We start from the raw sequence: 14118 nt of genomic DNA on the forward strand, positions 1-14118 counted from the left end.
TTCACCATACCCACACCGTGCCATCGGATCGCCATATTGTGTACCGTGATTCGTCACTCCACACAACATTATTTCACTGTTCAGTCATCCAATGTTTATGCTCCTTACACCAAGTGAGGCATTGTTTGGCATTTACTGGCATGCTGTGTGGCGTATGAACAGCTGCTCGACCATGAAATCCAAGTTTTCTCACCTTCTGTCTAACTCTACATCTACATTTATACTCCGCAAGCCACACAACGGTGTGTGGCGGAGGGCACCCTACATGCCACTGTCATTACCTCCCTTTCCTGTTCCAGTCGCGTATGGTTCATGGGAAGAACGACTGCCGGAAAGCCTCCGTGTGCACTCGAATCTCTCTAATTTTACATTCGTGATCTCCTCGTGAGGTATAAGTAGGGGGAAGCAATATATTCGATACCTCACCCAGAAACGCACCCTCTCAAAACCTGGACAGCAAACTACACCGTGATGCAGAGCGCCTCTCTTGCAGAGTCTGCCACTGGAGTTTGCTAAACATCTCCATAACGCTATCACGCTTACCAAATAACCCTGTGACGAAACATGCCGTTCTTCTTTGGATCTTCTCTATCTCCTCTGTCAACCCGACCTGGTACAGATCCCACACTGATGAACAATACTCAAGTATAGGTCGAACGAATGTTTTGTAAGCCACCTCCTTTGTTGATGGACTACATTTTCTAAGGACTCTCCCAATGAATCTCAACCCGGCACCCACCTTACCAACAATTAATTTTATATGATCATTCCACTTCAAATCGTTCCATATGCATACTCCCAGATATTTTACAGAAGTAACTGCTATCAGTGTTTGTTCCGCTATCATATAATAATACAATAAAGGATCCTTCTTTCTATGTATTCACAATACATTACATTTGTCTATGTTAAGGGTCAGTTGCCACTCCCTGCTCAAAGTGCCTATCCGCTGCAGATCTTTCGCTGAAATTTTCTTATGCTACAACTTCTCTGTATACTACAGCATCATCCGCGAGAAGCTGCGTGGAACTTCCGACACTATCTACGATGTTATTTATATATATTATGAAAAGCAATGGTCCCATAACACTCCCCTATGGCACGCCAGAGGTTACTTAACGTATGTAGACGTCTCTCCGTTGAGAACAACATGCTGTGTTCTGTTTGCGAAAAACTCTTCAATCCAGACACACAGCTGGTCTGATATTCCGTAGGCTCTTACTTTGTTTATCAGGCGACCGTGTGGAACTGTATCAAATGCCTTCCGGAAGTCAAGGAAAATGGCATCTACCTGTGAGCCTGTATCTAATATTTTCAGGGTCTCATGAACAAATAAAGCGAGTTGGGTCTCACACGATCGCTGTTTCTGGAATCCATGTTGATTCCTACATAGTAGATTCTGGGTTTCCAGAAATGACGATACGTGAGCAAAAAACATGTTCTAAAACTCTACGACAGATCTTTGTCAGAGATATAGGCCTATAGTTCTGCGCATCTGCTCGACGACCCTTCTTGAAAACTGGAACTACCTTTGGTCTTTTTCCAATCATTTGGAACCTTCCGTTCCTGTAGAGACTTGCGGTACACGGCTGTTATAAGGGGGCCAAGTTCTTTCGCATACTATGTGTAGAATCGAATTGGCATCCCGTCAGGTCCAGTGGACTCTCCTCTGTTGAGTGATTTCAGTTGCTTTTCTATACCTTGGACACTTATTTTGATGTCAGCCATTTTTTCGTTTGTGCGAGGATTTAGAGAAGGAACTGCAGTGCGGTCTTCCTCTGTGAAACAGCTTTGGAAAAAAGTGTTTAGTATTTCAGCTTTACACGTGTCATCCTCTGTTTCAATGCCATTATCATCCCAGAGTGTCTGGATATGCTGTTTCGATCCACTTACTGATTTAACGTAAGACCAGAACTTCCTAGGATTTTCTGCCAAGCCAGTACGTAGAGTTTTACTTCTGAATTCACTGAACACTTCAAGCATAGGCCTCCTTACGCTAACTTTGACATCGTTTAGCTCCTGTTTGTCTGAGAGGTTTTGGCTGCGTTTAAATTTGCAGTGAAGCTCTCTTTGCTTTTGCAGTAGTTTCCTAACTTTGTTGTTGAACCACGGTGGGTTTTTCCCGCCCCTCACAGTTTTACTTGGTACGTACCTGTCTAAAACGCATTTTACGATTGCCTTGAACTTTTTCCATAAACACTCAACATTGTCAGTGTCGGAACAGAAATTTTCATTTTGATCCGTTAGGTAGTCTGAAATCTGCCTCCTATTACTTGTGCTAAACAGATAAACCTTTTTTTTTATATTCCTATTTACTTCCATATTCCTATTTACTTCCATATTCAGGGATACTGCAACGACCTTATGATCTGCGCTTACAGATTCGAAAAGTTAGGGTCTGTTTGTTATCAGTAGGTCCAAGACATCTCCATGAATCGGATTCCTGTTTAATTGCTCGAGGTAACTTTCGGACAGTGCACTCAGTATAATGTCACTCGATGCTCTGTCCCTACCACCCGTCCTAAACATCTGAGTGTACCAGTCTATATCTGGTAAATTGAAATCTCCACCTAAGACTATTACATGCTGAGGAAATTTATGTGAAATGTATTCCAGATTTTCTGTCAGTTGTTCTGCCACTAATGCTGCTGAGGCGGGAGGTCGGTAAAAGGAGCCAATTATTAACCTAGCTCGGTTATTGAGTATAACCTCCATCCATAAGAATTCACAGGAACTATCCACTTCTACTTCACTACACGATAAACTACTACTAACAGTGACAAACATGCCACCATTGGGTGCATGCAATCTATCCTTTCTAAACACCGTCTGTGCTTTTGTAAAAATTTCGGCAGAATTTATCTCTGGCTTCAGCCAGCTTTCTGTACTTATAACAATTTCAGCTTTGGTGCTTTCTATCAGCACTTGAAGTTCCGGTACTTTACCAACGCAGCTTCGACAGTTTACAGTTACAATACCGATTGCTGCTTGGTCCCTGCATGTCCTGATTTTGCCCCGCACCCTTTGAGGCTGTTGTCCTTTCTGTACTTGCCAGAGGCCATCTAACCTAAAAAAAACACCCAGTCCACGCCACACAACCCCTGTTACCCGTGTAGCTGCCTCTCATAGTACTTGCAGTGGATCCTGATGCAGTTTGGTATTCCTGTGTGATAGTGTGGATAGATGTCTGCCTATTACACATTACAACCCCTTCAACTGTCGGCGGTCTCTGTTAGTCAACAGACGAGATCGGCCTGTGTGCTTTTGTGCTGTATGTGTCCCTTCACATTTCCATTTCACTATCGCATCAGAAAAAGTAGACCTAGGGATGTTTGGGAGTGAGGAAATCTCACATAAAAACGTATAACACAAGTGACACCCAATCACCTGATCACATTTGAAGTTTGCGAGTTCTGCAAAGCACCCCATTCTGTTCTCTCACAATGTCTATTAGACTACTGAGGTCGCTGATATGGAGTATCTGGCAGTAGGTGGTAGCACAATGTGCCTAATATGAAAAACATTTGTTTTTGGGGGTGTGCATATACTTTTGATTACATAGTTTACCTGAGTGACCATTCTGTGTGCATAATTTGCTTCCTGAACCATGTACAATCCATGTGCAAAACAGTGCATCAGCTTCTGAAACCTGACTGGAAGCTCTACTCCTTACTAGATACCTTTGACAATCAAAAATTCCCCAGCAGTGGTAACCAGGTAGAGTATTTCACAAATGTTATCCTCTCTGTCACTGAATGCCTCTTGGATCTCTATTGTTGCTTCTCGTTATTGTTATACTAGGAGAAACTAGAAACAGCCCTTTCTACAATGTCAACCTACTACAAAAAGAATTCTCTAAAACCCAATCCCTCCAAAACTCAAGTGAGTGCATTCCATCTGAACTCGAGGCAGGCAAAGTACAGGCTCAATGTTACGTGGGATGGGACGCTACTAGAACACACAGATACTCCCACCTACCATGGCGTCGTGCTGGGCAGAACATTAACATACAAATATCATTGTGAAAAAACATGCAAAAAAGTAGAAGCGCAAAATTCCCTAATAAGAAAGCTGTCCAATAGCAAATCGGGTGCCAAACCTACCGTGGTCAGAATTTCAGCCCAAGAGCTTTGTGCTTCTCAACTGCCGAATATGCCTGCCCGGTATGGTGCAGATCCGCCCACGTAAAAAAGGTAGATATTAGCTTGAATGAAACATGCAGGATAGTGACAGGCTGCATGGAACCAACCCCCATAGAAAATCTTCACAGGGCCGCAGGTTTCACAAACCCTGACTCACGTAGGAAAGCCCATGAACATACCGAGAAGCTAAAGCAAACCTTTGATGCCCATCACTCAATATTTGGCCTAGAGTGTGGCCCCAGAAGACTTAAATCCAGACGCCGTTTCCTAAGTTGCGCCTTAGATGAGCCCCCCATCTACTATCCACTAAGAGAGGACCCACCAAGCGGCGTTTTTGGTGATAGGAAAACCTGGAGAATGCTTAACTGCATCAGAACTGGGGTGGCTCCTGTGAAATCTAATCTGATCAAATGGGGTTTGTTGGACGAAAATGACAACAAATGCGACTGCGGCACTCGACAGGACACGGAACATCTTCTACAATGCCCTGCTTGCCTCCACAGATGCACCCTCAAAGATCTATGGCTGGCTAAAGAAGAAGCATTGGAGATTGCCCAATACTGGGCAAACAAATTGTAGCTTCCGGACACGAAAAAGTAAAAGTAAGTTATACTTCCTCTTCTGTCTTTGGGGATAAACTTCATTATGTTGCTGGAAAAAGATCTATCTTCCAAAACACATTGTTAACAATGTTGTAGTGGACCTTGTTTGATATGTCCAACACTTTGGGACTGCACTTTGCATAGGTTTCAAAATCGTCCCATTACTATCCTGCCCTTCTACCTTGGAAGTGAGTGGTGGAGGCCCAGGAGATATCTCTCAAGTCTCAAAATCGTGAGTACTATATTATTGTTCTTGCTGCGAAGCAGCTAGAGCACACTTTTTTGTCACCGTGTTCCTCTGTTCCAGGACCACATTCCGTTCACATTCAGATGATGTAGAATCTGTGTCCTGATGGCTAATGTTTTCTCCTCCATACTTGCAATTGTTCCTGGAAGGGGAACACATTTCATACACATTGGTGTGAAGCCACTGACTGTAATCCCTATATCTCAGCCTAGTAAAGGCAAACTTGGGAAACTTTCCCTCGTGTGTCGTATCGTAGGGGCATAATTTTAATTAGTGTGTGTATTGGGCACGGTCATTTCAGCCATTCTCATATGTTAAAGTGGTGACAGTGTGACCCTTTGCTCTTACTGTAACGAACCACTGATGGTGCATCACTTTCTAACTCAATGTCAGTGTTTTAACTGTATATGCATTTTTCATTTGAACTATGCAATGTTTTAGCAGATATAGCTCAAGGTGTAGAATGCAGTCTATTCTTCATGTCTGTAGCCACAGAGTGAAAGAGATTTAAATTTTGACTGGTCACCAGTTGTCCTAGATACGCGTGGCGAATGGCCCCTTAAAGAAAGGAGGTTTCTTGTAATAATTTATTTTATCTTTCTACCATGTTTGTTGCTTTGTAACTAGCATTATAGGATCATTATTGTTATTCATCTTAGTTTTACCCACCTGCTTGGGTATATATGTCAACTTGTAACACCATAGTTAAGATCCTAAATATTTTTTTCTGATTAATTATGCTTTATATAAAGTATGTTTTCTTTGGTATGTAATCTTTGATATGCTGTAAAGATGTAGAAAGACATGCACTATGTTTCCTCTTCACTGTTAGAACACTTTGCATCATTTGGCGGAGGATGACTTTAAGTATATGTATTTTTTGTTGATTTATTAATATGTGTAAATGGAAGGATTTTGTAAAAGGTATGAATATACAACAAAGTATGTGCTGAGTCACACTTAAGACTTTTGAATTGTATAAATGAAAACTTGGTGAGCTTCTCCCCTGAAACTAAAGTGAGTTAGCACACGCAAAATGTGGTTGGTGCAAGGGAAAAGGTGGAACGATAGTCATTCGGAGACTAGCAACAGTACAGTCGGCAGCTAGCAATTGGAAGGTGCTTTGTGCAGGAGCCGAGTGAGGCTTTCAGTGCTCGGAAATATTATGGAAAAGCCTCGGGTGGATGAATGGCTCTAATACATTGCTCTGTTGTTGGAAAATACCATAAAAGCTTATGATTGTTGCCAAGAAGAAAATAACAGAGCATATTACTTCCAACAGGAAGTCCACCTGTCGTCATGTACTCGCAGCCACCATTGCGCAATCATGTAAGCAGAGAGGAGAAGTCTAACTTTTGTAAAGTGTTGGATCAGCTTATTTAGTATGTGAAAATATAAGGTAACTCATGGTAAATTCATGTACCTACCTTGAAATGTTTCCTATCATAATACAACTTAGGATCCTCTCATTTTGATCAATGATTTCTGAGTGCCCTGAGTATGAGAACTGATAATCAAAAACAAGTGTTTGATTACTTTTGCTTGAAATTGAGTGCAAAAAGTTACCTAAAATTACTGCGGATTATGTTGAAGTTGAGGGAGGAAGTAAGTGTTGCTTTTATGAAAGCCTCCCTAGTAATTGAATTGCTTCAGTTTAAAGTTTTGTGGTTTTAAAGATTACTTGCTTAAATTATGGCTATGAAAGGAAATGATTGTGCTGATAACGAACAGTTAACAAGACATGTTGAGTTAGTTAAAATAAATGTTTTCAAAGGTAGATTTGAAATACAATACCTGGTAAAATTATCTGCTGTATTAACTGTTGAAAAAGCATATATGGTGAATCAAATTTATGAAAGAGTGCTATCAAAGTTTACTGGTTTTAATTTGCTTCAGAAAAGTGTGTCCAGTTTGCTTTATAATAGCAGTCGAAATTAAGAGCCCCCATTGTAAGTTTTTCAAAATGCATAAAGTTACTTGATTAATGAATATTTTGAAGTTTATGTTGAGTTTTGTGCACATTGTGTGATAAAAAGTGTAATATCAGATTGGGAGCCGCCTACTTACTGTTTCTATTACTGAAGGTAAAGCTACTATGAGTGCCCTTATTCACAAAACAGTTAAAACATTGCATAGTAAGGAATGTGTGAATCTTAATGCAAGTGAATTTTAATTAAATTTTTTGCTGTGTAGAAAGCATCTGATGAAATAAGACTAGACTCATGCCCTTTTCTAGTTTAGTAATGAATTGCAATTGCTGTGATGATGAAATTACTGAGGTTTGGCAAAGTATTTACTGTTGATGAATGTTAAAAGTGTCATTTGTGTTTGTGAAAACTTGAATATCTTACAAAACTGCTTTTATCCACCATAACATTTTCCTGCTTGCGATAGGGTTCATTGCACTTCCGTAAGAAAGGAGTATAGGAGTATAGGTGGTGTTTTTCCACCAAAACTATTTACTTTTTCTTTAAAAGAAATGTTTAATGTTTCCATGCCTAATTAGGCTGGCGACCATATTCCATTTCATTTGAGTAAATTTGATTAGTTAAAACATTATCTAAATTGGATCTGGGATCTGATACTTCCTATGTTTTACATAACTTTAATTTCAAATCCGATAAGCAAAATCCCCCCCCCCCCCCCCCCCCCCCCATGAACCACTGGTGGTGAGGCTTGCGTGCCTCAGCGATACAGATAGCCGTACTGTAGGTGCAACCACAACGGAGGCGTATCTGTTGAGAGGCCAGACAAACGTGTGGTTCCTGAAGAGGGGCAGCAGGCTTTTCAGTAGTTGCAGGCAACAGTCTGGATGATTGACTGATCTGGCCTTGTAACACTAACCAAAACGGCCTTGCTGTGCTGGTACTGCAAACAGCTGAAAGCAAGGGGAAACTACGGCCGTAATTTTTCCCGAGGGCATGCAGCTTTACTGTATGGATAAATGATGATGACGTCCTCTTGGGTAAAATATTCCGGAGGTAAAATAGTCCCCCATTCGGATCTCCGGGTGGGGACTAATCAGGAGGACGTTGTTATCAGGAGAAAGAAAGCTGGCATTCTATGGATCGGAGCTTGGAATGTCAGATCCCTTAATCGTGGAGGTAGGTTAGAAAATTTGAAAAGGGAAATGGATAGGTTAAAGTTAGATATAGTGGGAATTAGTGAAGTTCGGTGGCAGGAGGAACAAGACTTCTGGTCAGGTGAATACAGGGTTATAAATACAAAATCAAATAGGGGTAATGCAGGAGTAGGTTTAATAATGAAGAGGAAAATAGGAATGCAGGTAACCTACTACAAACAGCATAGTGAACGTATCATTGTGTGTGGCCAAGATAGGTAGGAAGCCCACGCCTACCACAGTAGTAAAAGTTTATATGCCCACTAGCTCCGGAGATGACGAAGAGATTGATTGAAATGTACGATGAGATAAAAGAAACTATTCAGATAGTGAAGGGAGACAAAAATTGAATAGTCATGGGTGACTGGAATTTGATAGTCGGAAAAGGGAGAGAAGGAAATGTAGTAGGTGAATATGGATTGAGGGGAAGAAATGAAAGAGGAAGCCGCCTGGTAGAATTTTGCACAGAGTGTAACTTAATCATAGCTATCACTTCGTTCAAGAATCATAAAAGAAGGTTGCATACATGGAAGAAGCCTGGAGATACTGACAGGTTTCAAATAGATTATATAATGGTAAGACAGAGATTCAGGAACCAGTTTTGGTTATGAACCATAGATTAAAACTGAAGAAACTGCAAAAAGGTGAGAATTTGAGGAGATGGGACCTGGATAAAGTGAAATAACCAGAGGTTGTAGAGAGCTTCAGGGAGAGCATTAGGGAACGATTCACAAGAGTTGGGGAAAGAAATACAGTAGAAGATGAATGTGTAGCTGTGAGAGACGAAATAGTGAAGGTAGCAGAGAATCAAGTAGGTAAAAAGACAAGGGCTAATACAAATCCTTGTGTAACAGAAGAGATATTGAATTTAATTGGTGAAAGGAGAAAATATAAAAATGCAGTAAATGAAGCAGGCAAAAAGGAATACAAACTTCTCAAAAATGAGGTCAACAGGAAGTGCAAAATGGCTAAGCAGGGATGGCTAGAGGACAAATTTAAGGATGTAGAGGCTTATCTCACTAGGGGTAGGGTAGATGCTGCCTATAGAAAAATTAAAGAGACCTTTGGAGGAAAGTGAACCACTTGTCAATATCAAGAGCTCAGATGAAAACCCAGTTCTAAGCAAAGAAGGGAAAGCCGAAAGGTGGAAGGAGTATATAGAGGGTCTATACAAGGGCGATGTTCTTGAGGACAATATCACAGAAATGGAAGAGAATGTAGATGAAGATGAAATGGGAGATATGATACTGTGTGAAGAGTCTGACAAAGCACTGAAAGATCTAAGTTAAAAGAAGGCCCCCGGGAGTAGACAACATTCCATTAGAACTACTGACAGCCTTGGGAGAGCCAGGCCTAACAAAACTCTACCACCTGGTGAGCAAGATGTATGAGACAGGCGAAATACCCTCAGACTTCAAGAAGAATGTAATAATTCCAATCCCAAAGAAAGCAGGTGTTGACAGATGTGAAAATTTCCGAACTATCAGCTTAATAAATCACGGCTGCAAAATACTAACACGAATTCTTTATAGACGAATGGAAAAACTGGTAGAAGCCGACCTCGGGGAAGATAAATTTGGATTCCGTAGAAATGTTGGAACACGTGAGGCAATACTGACCCTACGACTTATCTTAGAAAATAGATTAAGGGAAGGCAAACCTATGTTTCTAGCATTTGTAGACTTAGAGAAAGCTTTTGACAATGTCGACTGGAATACTCTCTTTCAAATTCTGAAGGTGGCAGGGGTAAAATACAGGGATCGAAAGGCTATTTACAATTTGTACAGAAACCAGATGGCAGTTATAAGAATTGAGGGCCACGAAAGGGAAGCAGTGGTTGGGAAGGGAGTGAGACAGGGTTGTAGCCTCTCCTCGATCTTATTCAATCTGTATATTGAGCAAACAGTAAAGGAAACAAAAGGAAAATTTGGAGTAGGAATTAAAATCCATGGAGAAGAAATAAAAACTTTGAGGTTCGCCGAAGACATTGTAATTCTGTCAAAGGACTTGGAGGAGCAGTTGTACGGAATGGACAGTGTCTTGAAAGGAGGATATAAGATGAACATCAACAAAAGCAAAACGAGGATAATGGAATGTAGTCGAATTAAGTCGGGTGATGCTGAGGGAATTCGGTTAGGAAATGAGACACTTTAAGTAGTAAAGGAGTATTGCTATTTGGGGAGCAAAATAACTGATGATGGTCGAAGTAGAGAGGATATAAAATGTAGACAGGCAATGGCAAGGAAAGCGTTTCTGAAGAAGAGAAATTTGTTAACATCGAGTATTTATTTATTTGTCAGGAAGTCGTTTCTGAAAGTATTTGTATGGAGTGTAGCGATGTATGGAAGTGAAACATGGACGATAAATAGTCTAGACAAGAAGAGAATAGAAGCTTTTGAAATGTGGTGCTACAGAAGAATGCTGAAGATTAGGTGGGTAGATCACATAACTAATGAGGAGGTATTGAATAGAATTATAGAGAACAGAAATTTGTGGCACAACTTGACTAGAAGAAGGGATCGGTTGGTAAGGCATATTCTGAGGCATCAAGGGATCACGAATTTAGTATTGGAGGGCAGCGTGGAGGGAAAAAATCCCAGAGGGAGACCACGAGATGAATACACTACACAGATTCAGAAGGATGTAGGTTGCAGTAGGTACTGGGAGATGAAGAACCTTGCACAGGATAGAGTAGCGTGGAGAGCTGCATCAAACCAGTATCTGGACTGAAGACAACAGCAACAAGCAAAATCCTTTAGACATTTCACAGTTAAATCTGTAAAAATCCTCCCAGAGGATAACATTATACTGCACGCGAACACCAAAATCGAGTGTTATACATATGCTGACATAGCAAAATGGTGCAGTGATAGTGTTATAAACTAATTTCAAGAACCATGAAGTACTATGCCAAGTAAATGAATAATCAAAAAAGACTCTTCCCTCCATTACCAAGTTGACTATATTTTACGCCTCAGGATTTGTTGTATAAACTGACCCATTTCTAGTTAATAGTTCTTTGATCTACCCATCTAATCTTCAGCATTCTACTGAAGAGTCAGATTTTAAATGCTTCTTCTTGTTTTAACTGCTTATCATCCATGTTTCGCAGCACGTTTTTTGTAGAAACGATCATTTCCATCCAACTACTCTTCCAAAACCTTTGCCGTGTGACAGAATTACAATGTCGTTAGCAAATCTCAGAGTTTTTATTTCTTCTCTCTGTAGTGTAGTTCTTTCCATACTACTCCTTGGTTTCTTTTATTGTCTGTTCGATGTAGACATTGAATAACATCAGTGCCAACTACAATCCTGTTTCTCCCCCATCTCGACTGCTAATGAGTAATATGGAAAGAGAATTACACTTCAGAGGGAAGAAATAAAAACTCTTAGATGCCCTTCAACTCTTGTAACTGCAATGAAGTTTCTGCAAACACAGCTTTATGTTGACAGTCTTTTTGTTGTGCCTATCTGCGACTCAGCATCTCCGCTATATGGTGAGTAGCAACTTTCCCTTTCATAATATCTGAATATCGTGAAGTTGTGGAAACACATTGGTCCTTTTTTTTTTTTTTTTTTTTTTAAAGACCCTAGTCACTATTCATATAGGCAAAAGTTATTTGAGATGCAAAGGTTAACTGCTTCCCCTGTGTAATGGAATGTTACACAAACAATAATGTATTCTAGATATTATCAAGAGACTAAACTATAGAATAAGTACCTAACAAACAGAATACTACCAAGCTAGCTGATTAGAAGTAATTACTGGTAGTGTATGTAAACACAAATAAGTGACATATTAATTTGTTTACAGTATGGGTGCCTTACTGTTTTATATCGGTTCCTCGTTTCTACAGTTCTTCTGACAGCGGCGGTTAATGAATGTCTTAGACTGTACCTTGGGTACATTGGTAACCTATCAGACAAGGTAAGACAGAATCTTTTGAGCATTGGTTTTCCTTTTAATGGACTTTGAGAGAGAGAATTTTAGATCTTTATCAATATTAAACCTGAGTAAACTGAAATAATGAGCTGTAATTATTTGAGAGACTGGAGGGAAACTGTTCAAGAACTCTCATAATAATGTACAGGTAGTCAGATCTAAATCTCTTCATTAGAAGGAGAGCTGTTTAGTTTTATCACAGTTGGTATGACAGGTAATGCTACCAATGAATTTAACAATGAAGAAAACATTGTTGTGAACTTGTTTTATTGAATGTTTGCTATGTTGAAATGTGTAAAATTACCTAGTCGTGAATGAGCTACTTGTAATGTGTCTTTTCTCCTGCAACAAATTACGCCATCAATCACATGTTTTATGTGCAGGTACCTGAACTGGCTGGATTCTGGTTGCTGTCACTGGTTCCACAGCTTCCTCTCCAGCTGTTTTTGTTGCTTAATCAGAACATTATGCTACAACCACTGGAGCAAATAGTCCAGTCATTTTCTGTACTTTTATTAATTATTCAGTTACTGACTGGCTTTTTTGCACTACGCCATTCTTCAAAGATCCATGCTGAGCAGTCTCGTTTGCGTGTACTACTTTCTACACAGCAGAAGGATGATTAATAAAGAATTACTCTTACTCAACATTACAGAAGGACTCATTATTTCACAGATGTATTCACAGGGCTGCCCCAAGTTCTGGAAATCAGGGAATTTCAAAAGTGTCAGGGAAATTTGGAAAAAAAAAAAAAAAAAACTGGAAAAATCTCGTTTTTCTCTCAGTAGAGGAAATGGTTTGTTCACTGATTTGTCATACATCATCGCTGGCTGGGCACGGTTAAGTACGTGGGCCGCTTCCCCACTCCTTCATTATTCCTGCTTCTCCCCTTTCTGCCACTCCCCTCAGCTTGCAGTCAGTGCTGCTGATGAGAGGCAGGGAGATGTGAGGAGTGGTTTGTTTGGAGCTGATTCTGAGACTATTGACACAGCGGCTGGAGACAGCAGTCATGCATTAGTTGTGTATGAATGATTATGTGAATATGTGTGTGTGTGTGTGTGTGTGTGTGTGTGTGTGTGTGTGTGTGTGTGTGTGTGCTCTTGTTTTGTGACAAAGGCTATGGCCAAAAATTTAATTGTGAGAGTGTGATTGTCTTCTATATGTGCCTGTCAGTGGCTGAGCAATCATATGAAAAATTCAGTGGAGAGAAGTCCCAAGACACCTACAATATCGTTACAGGTGATGAAACGTGGGTCTAACATTATGACCCTGAAACGAAGAGACAGTCTTCTGTGTGGTGCTTTCCAGGGGAGGAACCACCCACAAAAGTTCGACGAAGTCGGAGCTCTGGAAAAAAGATGGTGGCAACTTTTTTCACAAAGATCGGGCATCTCACCTCTGTGACCTTGGACATGCGTCGTACAGTCAATGCTGAATGGTATGTGAATGATTGTCTTCCAAAAGTCATCGCCACATGGAAGTCACAGCATCTAAAGTCTAAGAGTGGGCACCTTCTGCTGCATCACGACAATGCATCTGCACACAGGGGTGCCAGAACAATGGACTTTCTGGCGAAGGAAAAAGTGCGAGTGTTACCCCATCCCCCCTATTCACCTGACCTGACCCCCTGTGACTTCTTTCTGTTCTCTAAGACTAAGGAAAAAATTCGAGGGCAGCGGTTTTCATCAAATGAAGAGGCCATAGCAGCGTACGAGAGTGCACTAAGTGACATCCCAAAAGAAGCTTGGACTGACACATTTTCTAAGTGGTTTCAGAGAATGGAAAAATGTATACATGCTAATGGAGAGTATTTTGAAAAGTTGTAAACATTTTTTTGCAAATAAATTTTTTTCACACATTTTGCTAAAAACTTTCGGCATAGCCCTCGTATTTACGGAGAGCTGCTACCTATCCTCATTAGTATTGATCATTAGAGTATTCGTGCACGTTATCTTTTGCATGGACTGGTTACCATGGTCTCATTTCATCAACATAATGTCTGTGACTCGTGAGTAGCTGGCCATATGAGTGGACTTCCATAACAGACAAAAACTGCAGGCCAT

At 40.5% G+C, this 14118-nt stretch overlaps 1 protein-coding gene across 1 annotated transcript in view; it reads left to right on the forward strand.

Moving 5' to 3' along the window:
* The window catches only part of LOC126485225 (transmembrane protein 17-like), a 51290-nt gene extending 37390 nt beyond the window's left edge, over window positions 1-13900 (forward strand). Inside the window, exons 3-4 of the mRNA XM_050108860.1 lie at window positions 11927-12040; window positions 12439-13900. Coding sequence (XP_049964817.1) covers window positions 11927-12040; window positions 12439-12681 — 357 coding nt within the window. The 3' untranslated portion in view covers window positions 12682-13900. The remainder of the gene's footprint in view (window positions 1-11926; window positions 12041-12438) is intronic.
* The last annotated feature ends 218 nt before the right edge of the window (window positions 13901-14118 follow it).

Source organism: Schistocerca serialis, chromosome 1 (assembly GCF_023864345.2).
Source record: "Schistocerca serialis cubense isolate TAMUIC-IGC-003099 chromosome 1, iqSchSeri2.2, whole genome shotgun sequence".
NCBI classification, from domain to species: domain Eukaryota; kingdom Metazoa; phylum Arthropoda; class Insecta; order Orthoptera; family Acrididae; genus Schistocerca; species Schistocerca serialis.